General features: G+C 38.1%; 1 protein-coding gene across 1 annotated transcript in view; it reads left to right on the top strand.

The window, feature by feature from the left end:
* Positions 1-1458: 1458 nt before the first annotated feature.
* Tacr3 (tachykinin receptor 3) overlaps positions 1459-25221 on the top strand; it is a 50813-nt gene continuing 27050 nt past the window's right edge. The window contains exons 1-3 of the mRNA XM_070022380.1: positions 1459-2612; positions 22235-22423; positions 24174-24324. Coding sequence (XP_069878481.1) covers positions 2071-2612; positions 22235-22423; positions 24174-24324 — 882 coding nt within the window. The 5' untranslated portion in view covers positions 1459-2070. The remainder of the gene's footprint in view (positions 2613-22234; positions 22424-24173; positions 24325-25221) is intronic.

Below are 25221 nucleotides of genomic sequence, written 5' to 3'. Positions count from 1 at the left end.
ATCTGTGAGATTCTTTTTGTTGTTGTTTGGGGGAGGGGTACTGTGGTTTTTGTTGTTTTTTTCTTTTTCTGACCATAGGGCTTGAAGTTAGGGTCTGGGCACTGTCCCTGAGCTCTTTTGCTCAAGGCTAGTGCTCTACCACTTTAAACCACAGTTCTACTTCCTGTTTTCTGGAGGTTAATTGGAGATGAGTCTCTTTCCTGCCCAGAATGGCTTTGAACAATCATCTTCAGATCTCAAACTGCTGAGAAGTTAGGATTACAGTGAGCAATCAACACCCAGCTCTGTGAGAGTCTTGAGGTAAAACCTCTCTGGGACAGCACCCAGACTCTGAGTTCAAGTCCCAGGACCAACACACACACACACACACACAAATTAATTTTCAAACAGGGAACCTGAGGCTTTCTGAGGTGTAGTGTACTTAGGAGAAACTGTTTATCTCTGAGTACCTGTAAAATTGCCAAAAGACTAATAATGGAGAGTTTTACCCTGGAATATTCCAATCATTAGGAATGTCCTGTGAGATCTATGTTGATTCAAACTACCTGCTCCTATGCACAGTTCAGTAATCCTAGCTACTCAGATCTGAGAATTACAGTTCAAAGCCAACCCAGGCAGAAAAATCTGTGAGATTCTTAACTCCAATTAACTAGTTTAAAAAAAAAAAAAGGAAGTGGAAGTGAGGTCCAAATGGCAGAGAGCTTTTCCTCAAGGGGAAAAGCCAAGCCAGAGTGTATGGCCCTGCGTTCAATCCTCAGGATTGTCACTGACTGGTGGAGACTGATGGGAAGGGTGGTATTGATCATGATGCATTGTACCCATAAATTGTCACATCCAATTGAAATCCCTTTGTAAGAAGATAAAAAAATAAAATTAAAATTTTAACGAAAAAGATTCTCATGTGTCCTCTTGTTCAAAATCGAACACCAAGGACACAAATCCCCAAAGCCATGTAAACCAACTATACCCATTTTACCTAGCTCAGAAGATGCATTTTTGATCTCTGGGCAGAGACCTAAATCTCATAGTCATTCAAAACAACTTACATCTCAGAGGTTTTTATGATTTACCCTCTGAGTGCCAGACAATTTTAACCTGGGAAAGATCCTTCAGGAAGGAAAGCAAAAGGGAAAAAAATCATATTTGTGTCTGCTTGAGGGGAGAGAGAATGAAAGGGTTTGATTTCCAGTGGCAAAGGTTAGAGAAAGAAGAGAACGGGTGGACGTTGAAAATGGAAAGCAAATGAAAAGAAATCAGAGCTGTGAAAATATAAAAACACAGGAGCAGGCAGTTGAATGAAATCCCCAAAGTCTTTGGCACTAAAGAACGTGCGCGCTTCCTTGTAGCCTGTTGCCGGCTACATCCCTCTTGGGATCTGAGATCTTCCTTTCACCTCACAGGAGAACGATGTAATCCGTTTAGAAAAGTGTATGCCACCATCCGTGTCTCCGAGCAAAATCCTAGAGTTGAAGGAGAGGACACAGAATTGGCAAGATTGTAATTCTAGCTGAGAACGTGCAGCCCCAGCCCTCCCTGCGCGCATCAGCCACTCCAGGCTCCAGCTGCAGTGGAGATGCCTGGCTGGGGAGCGGATGGAATTCAAAGGGCAGGCGGGTAGGAGAAAAGGGAGTGCAATCATAGCCCGAGAAGCGGGGGTTCGTCAGCTCTGCGCCCCCACAACGTCACGGAGACTGGGGGGCTGACTCCAGGAGACTATAAAGCGAGCATGCACGCAGCGCAGGATCTCCAGTTCTGCAGCTGGCGTCTGGGAGCTCTGCTGGAGCGCGGATCTGACCCTCCACCCCCACCCCACACACCCCGAGGGGACAGCCCCTAATTCTTTGGAACCTTCTAGTCTTTGCTCTCTGCACGAGGTGCAAACTCCTCGGCTTCGGGTCCTCTTCATCTGCCCGCTCAAGAGCAGCATCGTTTAACAGGCAAGCGGCTACCTACCCCAAGTCACCAAGGGGCAGAGAACTTGCCAGCAGCCGACTCCTCGCATCCTGGCGAGGGGTGCGCCTCAGTGGGGAGCTTCAGGGCTACAGATCGGGGTGGAGGGTGGACGGCACCATGGCATCTTTCCCAGCGGCTGAGACCTGGACCCAGGGCGCCGGGGGCATGGGTGAAGACGCCCCGGGGAACCTGAGCGCCACCAGGCTGGGGGTCGCGGCGGCCGCAGGGGCCGTGCGCCCCGAGTGGCTCAATCTGCTCGTCTACACCGGCAACGTCTCCTCCTCCCCGGGGCTGGCGGCGACCCCCGCGCCCTCCCAGCCCCGCGCCAACCTCACCAACCAGTTCGTGCAGCCGTCCTGGAGGATCGCGCTCTGGTCCCTGGCGTACGGCGTGGTGGTGGCCGTCGCGGTCTTAGGCAATGTCATTGTCATCTGGATCATCCTGGCGCACAAGCGCATGAGGACGGTCACCAACTACTTCCTCGTGAACCTGGCTTTTTCCGACGCCTCCATGGCTGCCTTCAACACCTTGGTCAACTTCATCTACGCGCTTCACAGCGAGTGGTACTTCGGCGCCAACTACTGTCGCTTCCAGAACTTCTTTCCTATCACGGCCGTGTTCGCCAGCATCTATTCCATGACCGCCATAGCGGTGGACAGGTGAGTGCGATGGAGAAGACCCGGGGAGGGGAGGGGAGGGGTGAGGGAGGGAGAGGAGACAGAGAAGAGCTCCCCTTTGGAGTAAGGCCACCAAAGACTTTTTACGGGGTCTTTAACAGCAGAGGAACTGGGAGTTGCACCTGTTTCTGTTTTCCTGATCTCTCCCACTCCAACCCTATTAAAGTATCGAGAGGGACTGAAAAGACCAATTGGAGGGTGATTTAAAGACCTCTCATTATTGCCAAGGAAAACAAACTGAGCAAGACATATAAAATACCATCCCACTTGCTCCGATCGTTATGAACAATCAAGAAAAATTTATATTCTCCACAAAATTTATTATTATTATTATTGTTGTTGTTATTATTATTCGCCCTTCCTTTTCTCTGTTGTTGGTCACTGTTTTGGTAGAGAAACGGGCAGTGCTGATGCGACCTTATCTCCTCTCTCTTTGTCTCATCCGACCCCACCTTTAACCTTACTCTAAAGCCAACTTCTCCAAGTCTTAGAGGAGTCATCAATCAGAGAGTACAGGATTCCCCCACCCACCCAAACTGTGGGTCCGCAGTTAGAATTCACGGGGAGGCCATCAAGTGTGAACATCTTGAGGGTGTAACCATCTTTCAGAAGATGAAAAACATTAGAGGCAAGGAATACGTGATTTTGAAAAATGAGGCACACACTTGTACAGTTGTTTAAAAAAAAATGTTCAGAATGTTCCTGAATTGTTGGGGGAGATTTTGAGAGACTCAGATAATCAAAAGAACCACAGACGTCTGTAATTCTGTATGCATTTGCCCCTGGCGAATGGTAATTTGTTACAGAAAGCAGGTCACATTTTAGTTGAATGTTTTGGTAGAAATGAACCATTGCTCTAGGTGATTACAGTGTTCAGCATTGTGACTGGCAGGTGTATAAGAAGTGATGAGAAGCGTGTGGCCTCAATGTTCTGTTAAAAAAAAAAAGGTTCCTTTGTTTTACATTCACAATCAGATGAGGTTCTTAACTTTCACTACATTCCATTACTGTTATGAGAAAAAACACAAGAATAAAATTTCCCATAAGTGCAAAAAATTCATTATTTTGAAATACTGAGCACAAAGATATTAGTAACAGCAATCTACAGAAACTACTTTTCACAGACCAGTTCCACAGGTTAAGCTGAGTGAATGATGGTTTGTTGTCCCAGATGAAGACAATTAACACAAAATGGAACTTTATTATTTATTTATTTAGTGCCAGTCCTGGGGGGCTTAAATTCAAGACCTAGGCATGCACTACCAGCACCAGGCTAAAATCATACTTTTAAAAACCTCTAAAATAGTAATTTCCCATGTCCTGTTGTCTCTGATTTTTCACACATATTTAGTCTGGCATTTCTGCCAGGGAGAAAAAGTGAATGCAAAAATGAACAAAACCAGCCAGAACTCGGGGAAAAAGTAGAACTGTCTCTCATCTTCTCCCACCAAATAGTTGCTATTTTATCTTTGGTTTGCACATCTTTTTTTGTTTTTATTTTAGTTTTGGCTTCTTTTCCTTTGCAAAAAAAAAAAACTTTGTTAGCATGTGCATTTTTTTATGTAGCAGTGAGGGGGAGAGGTGTTAGCTTATAAATTTATAAAATGCTCACGATCTTTTTTTTTTGAAGTGATAATGAGGCAATATAAAAGTCGATAGAAATTTAGTACCTCTGAAATTGGTATCGCAATTCTGAGAAAGAAGAGAGTTTATTTTTCCAACTTTTGAAATAGTTTCGGAGAATTTTCTAAACTTATAATTCAATATTACTTCATTATACTTCCTGTTTTGAAATGAATGAAAACTGTTTATTCTTTTTTACTTCTTCATAGAAGTAAAAGTTTTATGTCACTAAAACTACACAAATTGTATAGCACAGGATTTGCTATGGAAGCTGAAACATGCTCATTTCAGGTACTGAAAAAATGTCTCCTTTAAAAAGTATTTCTAAGTGTAGCAGTGGTACTTTCTAGACACTGTTGAAAATGAACTATACAATTTGTGGGTGGGGACACGAGGGGAAAAACTTTGAGGGTTTGGGTGAAGGGATGACATTGTTCACGAGGAAATGTACTCTTTATCTTATTTATATAATCATAACTGCTCTGTACATCACCTTTGTAATAACAATTAAAATGCCTGAGAAAAAAAATGCACTTATCTGACCAGAAAAGAGAAATAAAAAAATACAGAACTGGAAAAAAAAAAACTTCCCCAAAAGAAATACAAAGGGGGAAGCACAGAAATGGAGGGACAAAGTGTGAACAAATGCAGCAGTGATACTCACTCTACACTATGTTGAAAATGACACACACAACCTGTGGGGAAGGGAGGGGGGGTGAGAAACTAGGGGAAGTGAGGGAAGACATATAACACTGTTCAAAAAGAAATGTGCTCATTGGCTGACTTGTGTAACTGTAAGCCCTCTGTGCATCACCCTTATAATACCAATAAATAAACTAACTACAGAAGTGGAGGAAAATCCCTTCAAAGATGCTTAGATTTGAAGACTATATAAATGTAAGTTATTAAAACTGTCTACAATGGAATCTTTCTGCACTGGTACCTTATCTAATAAGAACTGGGAAAATTGACTGAGGTATTTGTAGTCATTTTCTAGGTTAAACTTTGCAAGGTTAACTCTGCCAATACTGAATGTAAGTCATGATACCTTTGGCTACAGTTATATGAACTTACTATCATTTTTTTAAGCAAGAAACATTTTTATTAGTATAGACTCACCAACATTATATTTTCATCAACAATTAATGCTTTACTAAAATAACTGTAAGGAAGAAAAAAACCTAGTTTGACCTCATTAATAAAGGAATTTATCATTTTGAATGTAAGGTGAATACTTCATATATTTACTTGTAAATATTCTCCACCCCCATTTGATTCAAACAGAATTGTATGATCTCAACCTAAATGGAAAAAAAATCAATTCTTTTTTTTTGCCTAAAATAAGAAGATCCTTGGGAGAGAGAATCAGCTTTGACTGAGAGACATGATTTTCTTCCAGCCACAGCAAAACACTTATAAACTTCCTACAACTTAGAAATTTTGGACTTCAAAAGGACTGCCAATAACTCCCATAATGATAATTCCCTGTAGCTTGTGAATGGAGACCTGCAGGCTAATGGTCATATATTTTGCTATAATAGAAGGCATTTCCTTTGAAATGTTCAGCATTCATTCTACACTTGGAGAATTGCTTGTTTCCACTTTTCCCTTTGTAAATAACTACCAAATATTTGAATATGAAGTCACAGCTTCCAGTCTAACTCTCATAACACAAATCCCTGCAAAAGTGCTTTCGTGTGGGTCAATCGCTCCATTCTACCTACCTCTTTCTTGTCTGAACAGCCAGTTTCACACTGTCCTGACCTCCTTGACTAATAATGGACTTCTTGTCACTGAAATATTCTCCCCAAACTTGCCATGCTGAAATAAAACATTTGGATGAAACACTTATGAAAAAGATACTAAGTTTCCCAGGATCACGGTACATTCAGCATTCAAATCAGTCCACTCTTGGATGCATTCTCCACTTAAATGCCGCGCGATTATATTTCCTAACTACTTACGAAGACTTTTATGAAGATAAAGTCATCACCTTTAAGACTGCTAGTTGGTTCTGCATGTATGCAGAATATAAGGTACTTATATTTCAATGAAGAATGACAGAAGTAGAAAATTAATAGAGCAGCTGACACAAACATATCTTTTTTCATCTCCTCAACACAATTTTGAGATTAAGTTAGAAACCATAGGGAGATGTTATTAACATATAATGAAAGATAATTTCAGGACACATGGTTCAGTTTGTCCTGAATACTTAATTTCAGAATTACATTCACTGTTTCTTACTGGTAAACCTTAAGGGAGTAACAATGCATTTCATCTAATAATGTGAATGCCTTATGGAAAATGGCAAAATTGCTTCACATTTTTTATTTAAAGAACTATTTAACTGAACTAATATTTTTCTTTAAAGAAATATTTAACTGAACTAAGAAACAATTCTAGCTAAAGGTTTTTGAAACAAACCTCACCAGCCACCCTCTTCTTCAATATTTCACTGGAAATCTCCTGTTTTGCTTCTTAACAAAGGAATTTATGTAAATTTTCATAAAACCTTTAAAGAAGTCTATGGATATAGATTATGAATAGATAACAGTACACAAACATGAGATATAGCGAGATCTTAGTATAGAAACAGGCTTTCTAAACATATTGTGGTAAATTATACGTTGTGAATATTATGATAAAAATGCATTGGTTAATTTGTTATTGGTTTGAACTGAGTGCCCTGATTCAACCTCGTCTCTGAGAGGACTCACTGCCCAAACAATTAATATTCTTTATTACAGCTACAGTCCTCACTTGACTCATCATTTAGCCCGCATCATGAACTTGATATGGGTTACTCCGAGGTCAATTATTTCATATCTTTGAATTATGTATAAAAATAATAATTTAAAAGCTTTATTCTGGGCAATATTTCTTTCAGGAAATGTATTCTAAACCTTTACATCATTTACAGTTCTTATTCAAGGGTTTTAAAAGATCTCATTTGTATCCAGTAAAATGATAGCTTTTGTGAACTGAGAGAGTTCTGTTTAGAATCAGTAACTATCAATTCTTTTCTTTCTTTCTCTTTTGGAGATGTAGAGATTTGAATTCAGGGCCTATACTTGCTAGGCTTGTGCCTAGCATCACAAGGCATCTGTCTTGTGACACCTACATCTGATGTCAATCCTTCTGAACATAGACATATTAATTAAATGGGTGAAGTGCAAGGTCAGCCCAGATTAAGATGTAATCAGAGCTGTCTCTTACATAATCAGCACAACCTCAGTTGATATCAGAGTTACAGTTTACCAGTGCATACATTATTACACTACTAACAATTCAGTCTAAGGGCTGGGAAGGTGGCTCAGTGATAGAGCGCTTGCCTTGCAAGCATGAGGCCCTGGGTTCAATTCCTCAGCACCACATAAGCAGAAAAAAAAGCCGGAAGTGGCACTGTGGTTCAAGTGGTAGAGCGCTAGCCTTGAGCTGAAGAGCTGAGGGACAGTACCCAGACCCAGAGTTCAGGTCCCACGACCAGACCCCCCCCCCCCAAAAAAAGAACTCAGTCTAAGACATACAATCGATTTTAAATAAAATTATATTTTCAAGAATTTATTTTCCAAATTCAAATAATCAAAAACAACCAAAATTCTTTACAAAGGGAAAAGAAACACATTTAAAAGTGCAAATCTATGTAAAAATAAAATCAATAAAAGATAGAAATAAAATAATAACGTATTTAAATATAACCCTGACTTTCCTAAATCTCCAAGCTAGTGCATATAAATGTGATAAAGTCAACAAGATTATCCAAATTTCTTTTCCCCATACCTTATTTTACTCCTTCTTGCTAAAGTCACTCAATTATTTCAGGCTCAATCAGTGTGTGGTCCAGAGTCATCCTAGGCAGCAAAGCCCATGAGAGTCTTACGTCCAATGAATGACTTAAAAGCTGGAAGCGGAGCTGTGGCTGAAGTGATAGAGGGCTAGCCTTGAGCAAAAATGCCCAGGGACAGCATGCAAGACCCCCAGAGTTAAAACCCCAAAACTGGCTCTATATCTATCTATTTATCGAGCTAGCTAGATATAGATAGATACATCTAGATAGTGAACTAGTTATCTATCCATATAGATTATATTTATGTATGGGGAATGTTTAGTAGTGAGGAAGAAATGTAACTTTTGGGAAACAGGATAAGATTATTCTTCCACAATTTTGCTGGCTGTGTAAATGAACTGAAGGTTCATATGCCTTCTCATTGCTCTGCTATTATTCTGTTGTTGGTTTACTGATAAAAAAAAAAATCCAGGACCTGCCTTTAGAACTCTCTCACACTGAGATTCACAACATTTATCCATTCCAGCAATTCCCTGATGTTATTGAACAGCAGATTATATTTTCCATTCATCTGCTATGAGGAGACTTTTATCAACTTTTATCTGGAACTAAATCTATTTGATTTCAGCAAGCATTTTTATCAACTTTTATCAACTTTTATCTGGAACTAAATCTATTTGATTTGAGCAAGCATTCGAGAGGGTTCAGAAAAGAAATGGTTGTCTATACGCATACATTTCAAAATTAGCAAAAAGAAGAATTGATATTATCTGATAACACGAAACTCTGCTTCTAATGTTTTCACTCTCTCTGCTATCATTACTCACCCGGCCACTCCTATATGGCTCCCTGTAAGCTGACCAGCTGTGGTCAGCCTGAGACCCCTCCTACCCAAGCTGTCAGCCTGAGACCCTCCCACCCAAACTGACTCCTGTGAGATGCTGGCATGGAAATCAGCACACCCTGCTAAGAAATGAGTTGCAATGGTACTGAGGCTTGAACTCAGGGCCTGGGATCTGTCCCTTAGTTTTTCATTCCACTATTGTTTATTTGTCCATTGTTTATTTATATGGTGTCTTGCCAAAACTAATTTTATAGAGTCTGTTTCCACCCACATCTGTGACCTATAATGTCACTGGTCAGGTTTTGTATTTTTCTTTTCTTTAAAAAAAATTAGAAATATCCCATTTATTGTAGCTTCTATAAGTTTAAAAGGCTATGCTTGTCATAGAATATTATATAGATCTGAGAAACACATTGGCATGGTATCATGAATACAGACTTCTCATATACATTCAACCATCCTACTTAAGTATTCATTTTGATCCTCACAGATATTTCCTTCAGCTTATAATCTAAAGAAGAAAAGCATCATCTTCGAAGAGTCTCACTGAAGTATTTTTTTTCTTTTCCTTATTTTTAATCTTAGGTTTAACATCCCAAGCATTGCCTCTGGTCAGCTTTGTCAATGGTTCACCCACTAGCCAGTGACAGGTCAGGGGCCATGTTAAGGAAGTTGGTCTACCATTTGTCCATTGAATCTGTGTTGTGGGGCTGCTTGGGTACATCTGGGAATTCACAGCTCGGTTTCACTTCATCCAGTTTCCAGTAGCTCTCAAGAACTTCCTCCAGCCTCTGACAGGAGGCAGAGCCTTGTGTATGCACACTGCCTTGCAGGTCAACAGAGGTTCACCACTTTCAAAGGCCTGGGCTTTATCTAGCCCTGGATGTTCCCATTGAGTTTATAACAGTACTGCAGTTTTATTGTCTTTTCCAACAGAGAATACTGCCACATTGTTAGCCTTCCCTTACTGTTTATCACTGGAAAGCCAATTGTTTAAAACCCCCAGGTATGGGTTTTTCTGTGTTCTGTCATCTGAGCAAAGTCAGTTCCTGCCAGCAGGGCAGCAGAGCTAAGTCATCAGAGATACCGCCAATCATGCAGGGCAGAATTTTACTATAGCCCTGGGGTGAGAGAGGAGAACACACAAGACTCAAGGAATCTGTGCTCTTAGAGACACACAGATGTTAGTGACTAAATCATTCTTCACTTGTTTGGTCTGTGCTTAATTTTAAAAGATGTTCATTAAGTGTTCATCTTGACAATTCTGTTCATGTTTTTTGGTGGTTTTGTAACAAAGGATTTCCAGAGCTCTCCATACAATAGTTACCTTGCTGCCAAGTTTTAAGTGTTTTTTAAAGATATTTTGAGAATGTATCCTTAGTCAAATAGGCAAATATCTCCTAGCCTATAGCCACAATCTCTTCTTCACAGATTCTTTTGCAGAGCAGAAGCTATACATGTTGCAAATGGTCCATTAGTGATCTATTTACTTATGCTCTTGACACCTTCTGGAGGACTCTGTCTTTAGATGGGTAATGGAAGATTCTTTCCATGTCATCTCCTAAATTTTCAGCTTATTCCAAGTTAATTGGAGTATTGAGCGCGAGGTTGAGGACAATGTAAATTTCTGACTTCCAGATGTCCAACTGTCTCAAAAATATTTTGTGAAAATACTATCATGTCTCCATTTAATTGCCTTTGCACTTCTGTTGAAAAATCAATGGGCCATCTTTATGTAGGTCTATTTCTGGTCTCTTGAATCTGTTTCATTGATCTATGTCTGTACCAGGTACACAGTCTTGATTACTAGGGCTTAAAATATGATAGTGTGATTCCTCCAACTTCAGTTGTTATTGTTTTGTAGTTATTTTTATTACTCTACTTTTCAATGTGCTTTTTCATATGATTTATCAAATGAGAATTCAGATATCTAACAAAAAACATTGGCTGATATGATTGTTTTAATGCTGTATATTTTCTCCCAAGGGTATTCCTGAATTATTCTGATCATGGGAGAAAAATTTGCATCTTCTAATCGTTAACAAGATACTCATTAGTTTGAGGTTATTTGTAAATGATCAGATACGAGAAATTCTCTTGTATTTTAATGTGCTAAATGTTTATCAATGCATTTTCTACACCAGTTAATTAGTTTACATGAATTTTTAGATAAAATTGATGTTTTAAGATTAAACTGAAGGGCCTGGGCACTTAGGTTTTTTTTTTTTTGCACAAGGCTAGCACTCTAACATTTGAGCCACAGCTCCACTTCTAGCTTTTGGTGGTTAATTGGAACTCTAACCACAATCATCAGCTTCCTGAGTAGCTAGAATCACAGGTGTAAACCACTGGCATATGGCTAAATTGATTTTTTTTTTAGTATGAAAACCAACATTCACAAAACCTTCAGTTAAATCCCCAACACACACACATCTCTCTCCCTTTTTCCTTCTCTGCCTGTTTCTCTATCTCTCTTGCCTCTTTTTTCATATTTCAGAGCAATTCTGATCTCAAAAGTAAACTGCAAAATATTGCATTGTATAACAGTGGTATTAATTCTCTTTGAATGCTTCATAGAAAAGAACTGATCTGTTTCACCTTAAAATGTGTATGTATAGAGTTGAACATAGTATTCTCTTATCCTTTTTCTAAGGTTTTGATCTTTATAGTGTTATCTCTTATTTTACATCAGTATTAGTAATGGGTGTTTCTCCCTCTCCCTTTATACTTGGCAATGTTGCTAATATTTTTTTCTACAGTTCTACTTTGACTTTGATTGAATTCCCGTTCTTTAATTTCCTTTCTTTTGCTTCATTGGAGTTTATTTTATTTTTCTTTTTCAAGTATCTTAAGATGAAACCTTGGAGATTTTTCTGCTTTTTCCAACTAAGCATTGCCTTTTAAAAAATTTCCATTGAAGTACTGCTTAAAGAGAATAGCACAGGTTTTGCTATTTCATATTTACATTTTTATTCCACTCCAATTTTCAAGATATTTCTCTTGAAGTTTCATCCACCCATTTTGTGGCAAACTTTAAGATGGTCTTCCTCATCTCTCCTTCCAGTTTTTCTCCCACTACAGTTAAGTCTTAAATGAAACCATGGAGTGTGTTTTCGTATTAATAAAACATGGCAAAGGGGAAGGATTATCTGCCCTATTTTTATCACATTTATCATTAGCACATAGTGCCATTCTCTATTAGACAGTGGCTTTTAAAAAATTAGTCGAAGCCAGCTGCTAGTGGCTCACACTTAAAATCCTAGCTACTCAGGAAGCTGAGATCTGAGGATTATGGTTCAAAGCCAGCCCAGGCAAAGAAGTCCATCAGACTCTTCGTGGGGCTTGAACTCTGGGCCTGGGCGCTGTACCTCAGCTCTTCAGCTCAAGGCGAGCACTATACCACTTGAGCCACAGCGCCACTTCCGGTTTTCTGGTGGTTTATTGGAGATAGGAGTCTCACGGTTTCTCCTACCCGGGCTGGCTTTGAACCACGATCCTCAGATCTCAGCCTCCTGAGTAGCTAGGATTACAGGCATGAGCCACCAGCGCCTGGCTAGTCCATCAGACTCTTATCTCCAATTAACCACCAGAAAACTGGAAGTGGCGCTGTGGTTCAAGTGGTAGAATGCTCACCTTGAGTTGCAGAGCTCAGGGAGAACACCCAGGTTTAGAGTTCAAGCACCATGACCAACAACAAGAACAAAAAAAGTGTAAGTTGGCATGAGCCTGGTCACCATGATTCACCAGATAAACCACACCCAGCCTGAGCTAACTTAGTTAACTAAAGCACCAGCTAAATTGTCCAAAACTCTTGACTCATAGAAAATGTGAGAAAATAAGTGGTGAATATTCCATTTAAAATTTAAAAGTGTGTTATGAAACCAGGCATTGTTGCACATGCCTATAATTCTTAGGAGGTAGTGAGAGGAAGATTGTAACTTGAAAGCTAGCCTAGTTGTCATTGTGAAACTTTCTCTCAAAGTAAAAGATGATTGTTTGTGGGGTGCTTTATAAGCTAGTCAAACATAGGTAATTGAAGGAGTTGGTCAGATCTTACAGGTCTTTGCGGGTTTTTTATGAGTTTTGCAAGAAGAGTTCTACCACAGCTGGAGGTCAATGATGGCTCACAGATATGTTGGTGATGCATAGTAGTCGAATGGAGCTGGAACCTAACAGTACACATTACTCATTTGTTTGTGGTGATGTTGGTGTAAAAGGACCTACTCTGCTGCCAATCCTGGAAAACTAACGCATGCAATGATGTGCAATCCAGAACACTTGATAATGGCAGTAAGTGACAAAGTTACCGGTTTATATTCACTATATTATGGTTATTATTACTATTATTATTTAACGTGTATTCTTCTACTTACTCAAATATTTTTACTCTAAGCATGTATGAAAAAGAAATGATGAAACTCATTTTAAAAATTGCCAGAAAGATGGGAAAAAGAGGGTGGGGCGGAGAAGACTAGAAAAAGCAATGGGGTGAATTGATCAGAGTAGCCTACATGTACTATAGAAATATCTCAATGAAATTCCCACGTTTTACTATCAATATGCACTAATAAAACTGTGAAACACATTGCACTATCGTGTGCTGGGTTGGATGCCAACAGTCTCATAGATAATCCTTCCTCCCAGTCTGAGGATATCAGGGGAGCGCATTGCTAATTAACCTGCACCTTTGATATTTGAATGATGACAGATGCTCTTCCCAGACTGTATCTTTGTCATTAAGGGACTCTTGACTCTAGTAAGGAAACAAGTTTGAAGTCTAAAATTATAAATGCACAATTGTGAATTCTTGTATTGCATAGTTTGAATTTTTTTTTTGCATTAGATGTGCCTTGGATTGCCTGTTAGGAATCCTTGGGAAACTGACACTTTAGCAAGACTCAATAGCATCTTCACTGCTACTCATTTTCTTTGATCTGATGTTACTCTGCCTCCTAAATAATACAGCCACTCTAATATGGGTGTTGTGTCTCACTCCTGGAATCATAGTTTCTGAGGAGGTAAAGATCTCAAAGTTTGATAGCAGGCAAGGCAAAAACTGAATTTCCAATGATCTAGTCTAGGTCATGAGAGAAATGTATTTTAGGGTAAATTTTCTATTATGAAAACTTGAGTGGCATTAGCTATCCTTCATAGAGTATGGGAATATTAATTTGTGTACTTTTTGGTAGAAATGGAAAATCATATGCCATTTGAACTCCTCTATCGGTTTAAAGTTTACTTTCTCCCTGAGTTTGGAAAGTGAATTTTTAAATTTCCTTTATCACCTGTCTATAAAAACATATAAAACAGGAGAACTCATTGGTTGTGGTTGCAAGGAAACTGTTCCATTAAAATTTTAAGAAATTAAGCGATAGTCCAAGCTGGCTGGTTCATGCCTGCAATCTAGTTACATGGGAGGCTGAGATCTAAGGATCAAGGTTCAAAGCCAGCCCAAATGGGAAAGACTCTGAGATTCTCATCTCTAATTAACCACCAAAAAGCTAGAATGGGAGCTGTGGCTCAATTGGTAGAGTTCCATTTTTGTGCAAAACAGTGAAAAGACTGAGTCCAAGCCCCAGAACTGGCCCAAAAAATTAAAGGAGAAAGAAAATAGATGTAGAGGGAGAATTCAATCAGATATAAAATTATCAAGAAATTAGCATTTTCTTCTGAAAAAATTGAGATGATTGGTATCAAATAGGGAAACACACAACCATAGTGACCAGAATGACTTTTCAATTTTCTAATAGCTCTATTAGTTCCACTATGTGAGAACATAAATGTGATTCTTGATTCCGCAGAGTTAAAAGGATCCTTACTTGGTGAGAAAACAAAATTGGAAAATCTATAGTTGTTGTCAATAATTTCAGATGATGCATGAGTTAGCAAAACAGATGCGGAGAACCGAGACATTGACCTCCAGAAGGTGTGTCTGTTCTGAGTTACTTCCTAAGATACAAATAAGACACTGTTATCCGTGTCTTATTTCTCATAAATAATGAGAAAATGGATGTTCCTTAAATGAATCAGGAAACCTTTTAGTGAACTGCTACTATATCAAATGTCTATGGTGTTCCATATAACAATACACATTCTGTCGTTTTTACTAGACATGCACAGAGTTTTCCTTCCAAATGGAATCTAAATATTTCTCTTGATCACATAGCTAAGTTCCTGTAACCAGAAGCACAGTTGATATTCTGTGGCTATGACCACAGTTAGTTCTTTATACTAACAATTGTAAACATATCAAAGCTCACGTTTTCCCAAACTCAGCATTCCCTTACAAAGGTATGGCATTGGCAATGGAAATGGCCTAACACCTATGTTAGAACGAAGCTCATTCACAATTTCTTCCACTTAGAAAAGTATCTTTTAAGTGCAACTACACTGACACAAAGTTTGTCTTGTCTTCATAGAGCAGATTGAAACTCTGTGTGTGTGTGTCAGTGTGTGTGAGAGAGAGAGAGAGAGAGAGAGACAGAGAGAGAGAGACAGAGAGAGAGACAGAGAGAGAGAGAGAGAGAGAGAGAGAGAGAGAGAGAGAGAGAGAGAGAGAGAGAGAGAGAGAGAGAGAGAGAGAGATCCTGGAGATTGAATGCAGGGTCTCTGGATTGTTAGGTAAATGCTCTACCAGTTGAACCATTCTGCCATTCCTTTATGCATTTTTTAGGTAGAATTTCACTTTTTGTCTAGGCCAGCCTGGACTGTGTTCCTCCTATTTATGCTTCCTCAAATAAGGATAACACCCATGATCCACTTTGTGCAGCCATTACACTTCCATAGCTGGATGGCAGACGTGTACCACTATGCTCAGCCATTAGTTGAGATGAGTTGAGAGTGTCAAGATATTTTTGCCTAAGATGGCTGAGAACAAGATCTTCCAGCCTCTCAAGTAGCTGGATGATAGGCATGAGCCACTGTGCCCGGCTAGATGAAGAACATTTTGAAAGCACTCAACCTAAGTAGCATTGAGAATTTGACAAGACAAAAATATCAAATAATATTTCTTCATATGTGGATGCAATATTCTGTTAGAATTAAAGGCCTACCACTTCAGTTAGGTGCTGACTATGTAGAAGTTTTTTTCATGATCACTAAGCAGTATCTATAGCTTCATTTATGTCATAAGCAAGGACAATAGAAGGGAAATGGACTGCAACAATTGTCTTTCTGCTGTCATTCAATCCACTCTCATCCCAAAGTGTTGCAGACTGGCTAACTAAGGGCTTTTGAAGGGCTGAATATTGCTTATATTTTATACTGGAATGGATATGTAATTACTCAAAGCCTTTAAGTGATAAATAATATGTACTTATTAGTTAAAGATAGAATAGCAAGATAACTGAGATGTGTAAAGTTCCTAATTTGTCTTTGCATATGGCTCAAACAAAAGTTTTGCAAGATGTTTCCCACCACTGCTGACCCTCACTAAGTACCACAGAGAGCACAAAGAAGACCCACCTTTTATCTGTTCTCAAGTATATTACTTGCACCTATTAAGACAGTATAATTTGACAAGAGTTAAAGAGTATTTTCCACTAAAGGACTGAAGAGAACTAGAGAAGAAACATAGTTACTTAGCAAGATAATAATGTACTTGTTCTTGCATAGAGAGTTACAGATCTTATTTGATTATATCAAATTATTCCATATCGTTAAAAATTATCTCTTAATATTGTAGGATTTGTCATTTCAACTCTTACATTCTCTGTGGTTTCAATTTATCTTTTTAAGAGAAAAATAGGGCTAGGGCTTGGCTCAATTGGTAGATCATCTGCCTACTATGGCAAAGCACAGAATTCAAACCTCAGTACTGTTATAAAAAGAAGAAAAAAACATTGAGAATTAATGGTCAGTCTTTTCAATCTCTGACAATGGGGACATTTCATTACAAGCTATTATTCTAGTATCTTTTTCTCAGAGTTTTCTAGAGTCATTATTACACCACAGAATTAAATTACATAAGGTTAAATTCATACCTTCAAAATAAAGTTTAATTGTGGGTTATTTGCCAGGCACCACTGACTCATGCCTGTAATCCTAGGTACTTAGAAAGCTGAGATCTGGGGATCATGGTTTGAAGCCAGCCCATGCAGGAGAGATTCTGCAGGATTCTTATGTTTAATTAACCAGCCAAACGCCAAAAGTAGAGCTATGGCTTAAGAGTGCCAGCACTGAGTTTTTTTTTAAAAAGCTTATGAACAGTGCCCAGTTCCTGAGGCCAAACCCTACCACCTGCACACACATACACACACACACACACACACACACACACACACACACACACACACACACACGTGGGTTTATCTTGCTCTTCTTAAGCATGTAGAGCTAATTAGAAGGATTCAAATCCTGTTGTCACCCAACTTTGCTACATACAGTAACTCCCTGCTGGTGTTGTTACTAAGATGTCTTTTTTTACTGGATTTAAAACCTGAGAAAAGAGAACATCTGTTGTGAAAGCCTTCTCTACCCACTTCATCAGCACCAAAATTAGCATCTCATTTCTTCGAGGTTCTGACTCCTAAAAGCCAGCTATGTTCACCAACACCCCTCAAAAAAATTTACCACCTGCCAAAATATTCCCATCCTAAGACTTGAAGTATACTGTGGCTAATAGCCATTGTTTTTATGCAATGATACTCACTCAAAGTCACAAATACAGCTATTCTGAGAGAAGATAGAGATTCATTTAACCATGTTGAAATAGAAGAATAATGAATTCAGTTTTTACTTCAAAAGAAGCAATGCAACATGGAAAAGTTAGGACCTTCAAGGTAACTGAATTTTACTTTCCTATATTAATGTAGTGATGTATCATCAGAGACGTCAACACTTTGAACTGTACAAAGTGAAGATAATGATGTTTCATAATTAGTGGAACTAAAATCCAATTGGTCCTCTAGGAAGAGCAGACTGACTTCCCTAATGTTCTACAGTGATAACATGAATATGATAGAACTGGAAGACACTTGTTCTTTAAACTTAGATTGTATGACCTGAATCATCTGCCTTTCATGAGTTCAGACAGAGTTGGGAGAATTATATCCCAGTGATGGCAAAAGCCACTAAATTAAGGTAATCTTCTATTTGTAGGTGTGGTTTGAGGACAGAGAAGCAGCTCTTAGACAAAATGTAAGCAACTCCTTTTCACTTTCCACTGTCTCAATGTAGCAGCGTTTATATGAACTGATCATTACTGAAACAGAAGCTTTGCATTCTCATATGCACACATTTACTGGCTTCCATTTTTCTTAGTACTTTACTACTATTACTCTCTATTCTATTTACTTCTGGAGTCATAGACACTAGAATAATATCTACACTAGAATAATATCCACATATATTATTATATGAGTAAATGATGGAAAAGATGCAGCTTTTAAAAATCCTTCTATAACTGAATCATTTGTGCTCAAAGCAACATTTAATGATCTATCATGAAAATATAACTAACAGGGTAGGTGTGTGGGCCTCTGAATCAGGTTGCTCAATTGGAAGTCTCCCTTGGGCAGTTTTATTTAGGCTTACACAATGGTTTGGACTCGGTGACACTTTCATTTTTTTGCTGTCAAAATGGTCTTTCGCCCTGCGGAGGGACACAGATGCAGGCCTCTTTCTGTCTGTGGCCAGGACAGATTACTGGCCTCTATGGAGATGTTTGGCCTTGGATTAAAAATCAACAACAAAACCAACCAGGCTGGGTTGCTCAAGGAAAGGATACCTTCTTTCCCCACCCAGAGGTGATTCAGGGCGATGTCCAAACAATGTGTTCTTCTTTCTTTTCGAGATCTTATATATTTTATTTTCTTTCGCCACTATCCATCTGAACTTTTGCTGGGTCCATTTTCTGGCTTATTGACTTGTCCACTGTTCCTTGCAGATATATACCTGAGGTTTTATTTCTGGTTCTTGGAGAAAGGGAAAGGGGTGTGTGCTAGCCATCCACTATCTTCGTTTTTTAGTTTTCTCCCCTTCTGATCTTGATGTTGCATTCTTTTTTTTGGGGGGGGGGCATCGGTTGTGGGACTTGAACTCTGGGCCTGGGTGCTGTCCCTCAGCTCTTCAGCTCAAGGCTAGCACTTTACTACTTGAGCCACAGCACCACTTCTGGTTTTGTGAGTGTTTTATTGGAGATAAGAGTCTCACAAGCTTTCCTGCCTGGGCTGATTTTGAACCATGATCCTCAGATTTCAGCTTCCTGAGTAGCTAGGATTACAGGTATGAGCTACCAGCGCCCAGCTAATTGCTACTGCATTCTTGAGAAAGTCATACTTTAGATCTCCACCCCAGATTAGGTCAAATTCCCTATTTGATGGTAATAATACTGGTAACATATCTTCCTATCATCCCAGAACACAAGGGGAATTTTTTTATTTATTATAATTACCAAAAGAGCAGGCTTTCTGTCAATGAAGAACTGGGAACTGTACTAAACTTATCAGCAGGTTGTAAATGATAGGTCAGCTGTGGTTATAGGTAGTCTAAGAAAATTTCAGAATATAAGGTAACTATTACAAAGAGAGCATAGTCAAGTTTGGCATCATTGGAACAAAGAATAGCAGTGATTCTCTCTTCCCTTAAACCTCTAAATCTAATAAAATTTTGAAGTCAGAAATGCTTTATATGACTGGGTTTATTTTGGAAATCACATGACAATATAATTTGCATGCAGGATTTTGACTGAGAAGAGGATTTTATGCAGATCCTGTGTAAAAGAAATACAGTACCACTCAGGCTAAAACTCAATGGGTGTTGGTGAAAAACATGGCCCCTTACAGCAAAGCCCAAGAACATTTGGTTAAAGCCAAATATTCAGTAGGCAAAGTTGCCTCAAGCAACATTTGAGTAGTAACTTTATTTTGCGACAATTTTTACATATTGGATTCTAAATTCAATAAGGGCTGGATCTACATCTATTTCATCCACCAATGTGATCAAAAAATGTAATATAGTCATGGAAAATAAGTAAATATCATTCAAACAATAGTTGAGTACTGAGGACTTGGCTCAGTACCTATATTATGATAAGTATAAGTACCTATATTATTATAAGTAAGGGAAGGAGTAAGTTTGAAGGGTTCAGTGAGAATGTTGAAAGAGGTGACATTGAACAAGGGGGGAGGGAGTAAAAGAGAGGGAGGAAGGAAGGAAGGAAGGAAGGAAGGAAGGAAGGAAGGAAGGAAGGAAGGAAGAAAGGGAAGGAGGGAGGGAGGGAGGGAAGAAGGAAGGAAGGAAGGAAAACAGATAATAAGTCCTAGATTTCCACTGTTAAAAAAATTAGTTGATTTACAACTTCAGGCAGCAAGGGTGATAGGAGTGTGGGAAGGGGAGGAGAGAACGGATATTGGACAACAACAAGGAAGGGAGGGAAGGGGTAACAATGATCAAGAAATGTACTCATTGCCTTACGCATGTAACTGTAACCCTCTGTACCTCATCTTAACAATAAAATAAAAATTATTATTATTTAAAAAATTAATTGAGGACTGAGGATTGGCTCAAGAGGTAGAGCACCTGTCTAACAAGTGGAAGGCCCTGATTTCAAATTCCAGGACTGCCCCCCAAAAAAACCACAAACAGCTGATTTTATATATATAACATGGTTAAGCAAATGTACTTTTCAATTTAAATCCAAAGCATCTGCAATGAAAATCAAGTATTTTAACTATTCTAGTTGGTTGTAAATATAATTTCTGTTAAAGAGTATGACTTTCATTTTAAAAATAAATCCAAGTATTTAAGTTCATGAGCAAGGTATTTGTTTTTTTGCCAAATAATATTCTGTAGTTCTTATTACTTGTGCACATTCATTTTCATATGTACATATGTATGGAAGGGATTATTTTAGTAATGGCTTCTTTACTTTAAAATTCATTAAGGCAACATTTATGATCAATTGATTATCTCATTCCTGAATGTGCTTAGCACACTTTGGAAAATAAAAATATAAAATTAGAAAAAACAAATGTAAAAATTAGATTAATTAAAATTAGAAAAATTAGAAAACACAACTTAGAAAATTGTAACATATCTCTCAAGTGATTTGTCAAAGAAGAAAATTCCTTTAGCATGCAATGCTACAGTTTAATTTTTATGAGTCATGAGTAGCAGCTGTAAACAACCTTTATATTGCACACAGAGTAGCCAGGCCACTTTTTGTATTTGGGATTTATAAACTAGAGCATCTTCTATTGTGGCAAGAAGCAACCTGGAAAAGAGCAAAACTCTCTATGTTTCAAGAAATCTGGGTTACATTCTTAATACAATCAGGGAAATATCCAAAGGCTACACTGTTCATTTTAAGAACTTTGAAGTGTGTAGAAGCATATAAGGACACAGAAACAGAGATTAATATAAAATGATAGATGACATCACATACCAATAATAATTACCAAGCAGAAAAGGCAAACAACAGTTGTATCACAGTAGTCAGTTTTTCAAAAGACATGAAAATCAACATAAAAATCCCCTTCAGTTATTGCAGCAGAAGGTACATGGTAAAGAGAAGGTGGTCAAATGGAAAGGAAAAATCAGTAAGAAATCTTACTAAAACAGGAGCTTTCAATGGATCTCTATGAGAATTTTAGTCTCTATAATAGATAACCCTTGTACTTTCAAACCATGTTTAGATGATAGGATCCGTTTTAAGCATAAAAGAATGCAATGTTACCTGTTACTTTTGAAATGATCACACTCAGTAGACCAATGTGTTTGACAATTGGACCCCTAGCTCTAAGAAGAAGGAGAAAGAAAGAAGGAAAGGAAGAGAGGGAGTGAGGTAAGGAGGGAGGAAGGAAGGAAGGAAGGAAGGAAGGAAGGAAGGAAGGAAGGAAGGAAGGAAGGAAGGAAGGAAGGAAGGAAGGAAAGAAGGAAGGAAGGAAGGAAGGGGAGAATGGGAGGGAAAGGAGAGAGAGAGAGCAAGGGAGGGAGGGAGGGAGGAAGGGAGGGAGCAGTATTACTTTTAAACATATCTATTTGATGAAATTCAGCAGATGTTTATCAATTCGGGTAACCTGTTGGGTACAGCACCAAACAATCAATACCTTTCACTTGTGTTATTTCCTTGATTTTAGGCACCCCTAAGCAGTGCATGTTCTTATTTCTATTTTTAAGATATCGAAATCAACATTCAAAGGGTTAAACTACTGTCAGAATAGTGCCTGAACATAGTTCTGCCTGATTTTTCTCATCCTCTGTTGCTTCTTTAGAAAGAAAGAAAAAATGTTTATCAACTTGTTTACCAGAAGAGAGAAGAGAAGTCTATTACAATAGCTTTGAAACTCCATTTTAAATTCCAATAATGAAAGAACCAACATGATCCTCTTGTTTGTTTCCATATAGGTATATGGCCATTATTGACCCCTTGAAACCCAGACTGTCTGCTACAGCCACTAAGATTGTCATTGGAAGTATTTGGATTCTAGCCTTTCTACTTGCTTTCCCGCAGTGCCTTTATTCCAAAATTAAAGTCATGCCGGGCCGTACACTTTGCTATGTGCAGTGGCCAGAAGGTCCCAAACAACATTTCACGTAAGTTAATTCTCTGTTATGCTTTTCAATTCAGTTTATCAAGCACTTAGGGAAATAAAAATGAGGAACACAAAAAGTATTAAAAGAAAAAAAGAAGAAGAAAAGAAAAATGCATTACCTTACCCATGTAATTGTAACTCCTTTGTATGGTATTTTCACAATAAAAAAAAATTTTTTAAAGAAAAAAAAGTATACACATTCCTCTCATGGCTAATGTCTCATTTAGTAAAGGGAACGTGTAAAATAGAGACAATACAGTGTGATGTGGTCATTAAGTTTGTTAAGCAACACAAGTTTTTAATAGATGTGATGACTTGTCTATGAAGTATCGCGAGAGTTTCCTGGGGGAAGCCATACAAGGTGAAGGCATAGGGCTGCAGGATTGTTATCGATTGAGAAGAGGCTGGAAGGAAGCTATGCTCCAAAGTGTTAATTGGTCTTTTAAGAAGTCTTGGGAAGTCCTTGAAACTTGTTTTGTTTTGATTCAGTTTGCATCCATGTATTTCAGCATGAAGAATCCTGAACTCTAGATTGGAAAGGAATTAGAAGTGCTACTTGATAGAATTTGATATTTCCCTTTTGTAGCAAGAAGGAAACACAGCTGTAATCATGATTATCTTTTATTTTGATCACTTCATTTGCTCATTTTCAGATGATGATTGCCAATTTTACCCCTTAAAAACTGATGGTTCATATATTGGTTATCTTTAAAGCAGTCGTTTTATCCAACCATGTTCATATTTTTTAAAAATGAAATGATTAGGAAGCACTTATTAAAGGAAAATCAAGCTGTACCCTGGGGGCTGCATTGTATTATTATTAACCCTTAGGAGTATGATGGTGCTATTCTTAAATTATTTATTGAATGAATTACTTCTCCATTGAATTAAATAAAATGTTTAAAAATGGATAAGCACCCTTTAAGTTTACAACTCTTACAAAACTAAATGAATGTAAGTTATTTAAGTTCTTCTGAAGACACAGGAAACACATGGAAGATTGTAGAACTCTGTTTGGGCTGTTAAATGATGGATTGTCCTCCTCGTCCTCCTTAACTAAATGCTTAGAATTTTGATTAATATTGATGATCTATGGTATAATTTGATAGTTTGAAGCATGTATTTTGTGTGATTAATAGGTGTGTCCATTATTTATGAAGTTAAAATTCAATCAGATACATCATGACTTTGGAAAAGTTCATGCAAATTTTTGTCTGATTTATAATCAAAAACTATTTTGTACTGAGTTAATTCAGAGTACCTACTTGCTTTTTTAAAATTTGATGAAAAGCAAGTCATTTCAAATATCTTTTATCACAAGAATACATGCAATAGTCTCACATAGAAGAAAATACAGGCCAGTGGATTAGTTCAACCTATCTTATCATTTTCCTTTGATGATGCATTGTAGTAGTTTAGTTCGATTACTAAGCAGAGGACTGACTAGCAGAAAGATACCCATCCTCCATTCTTAGCAAAGAGAACACAAACAGACTGAAAAAAAGAGGGCATTTCACCTCAGTTTTCAGGTTTTCATAAGCCCAACAAAGATTGACCAAAAAAATCCATTGGCAAGATTTGAAATACAACTGGAGATGACAATTGCATGATATTTCGGTGGATTTGTAAAGCAGAGACTAAAATAAGATGAAAACAATCATTGGCAACTTTGTTATGCTGAACAAATTCCAAGTCCCACGTATTTCATTCCAAAGGATTCTTCAGCCTGTATTTCCCCTTTTTCCCTGTAGGTACCATATTATTGTCATTATCCTGGTGTATTGTTTCCCATTGCTCATCATGGGTGTCACCTACACCATCGTTGGAATTACTCTCTGGGGAGGAGAGATCCCAGGAGACACATGTGACAAATACCATGAGCAACTGAAAGCGAAACGAAAGGTATGGTTTCCTAGAGTCCACCTAGTACCCAAGTACATTGTGCCATATCAGACAGGGAGGAGACGCATCGTGGCCTTTTAATATCAAGTGATTTGATATTCTTCACTTTTTTTTGTTAATGTGCCTTTTGATGGTTTTTTTCTTTCTGTTCTTTCTTTTGCTTTCATTGTCATGCTTCTGTAATGCAGTGTTAGAAAATGACTATGTCATAAAAAATGGATTTCCTTACACTGAGACTTTTGAAGAAATCACCAGTGGCGGACTCATCTCAATAACTCTACTTGAAACTGTCAAAACAATATACTTTCAATAAGATCCTAGCTGGTTATATTTGTGTAACTCTAGTTTAGTCTTTGACCTTGATTAAGTAGACAGCCTCTGATATGCTCTGTAATCTTTCCTCCCAAGAATGACATCTCTGCTATCCATGGCTACAATTTCCTCCCCATCACGACCCTACTGTGATCTTCCTCCTCTTGTACACATCACATATCTGATGAATGGATGAGAATTTAGTTACTGAGTGACACTAAAGGCCTACTTAGAGACAAATCTCTACAGATTAGACAGTAATAACCTCTCTTGATTTGCTTTTTAAATTATTCTTCAGTAGTTGTACAAAGGAAGTGCCACAAAACACAGCAGTTTATGAATACAGCCCATCTTGGTCAGTGTCATCCTTCAACATTCTCACCCATCCCTTCCCACCCACCCCTTCCCTCACTGTTCTTGATTTTGTAGTATATACAATGAACTTTTTAATATATATTTTTATTGTAAAGATTACAATGAGCTTTTGACTACATTCTTTCCCCACCTTCCTCTCTTTATTTGAAGAGTAGTAACCTTTTATTGGAATTATTTTTTTCCACCAAGATATTTTCTCAGTTGCCATTA

Source organism: Dipodomys merriami, unplaced genomic scaffold (genome assembly GCF_024711535.1).
Source record: "Dipodomys merriami isolate MVZ:Mamm:240054 unplaced genomic scaffold, mDipMer1.0.p SCAF_15, whole genome shotgun sequence".
In the NCBI taxonomy this organism is placed as follows: domain Eukaryota; kingdom Metazoa; phylum Chordata; class Mammalia; order Rodentia; family Heteromyidae; genus Dipodomys; species Dipodomys merriami.
Note: the sequence above shows the minus strand (reverse complement) of the source record. Positions and strands in the feature narration are given on the sequence as shown.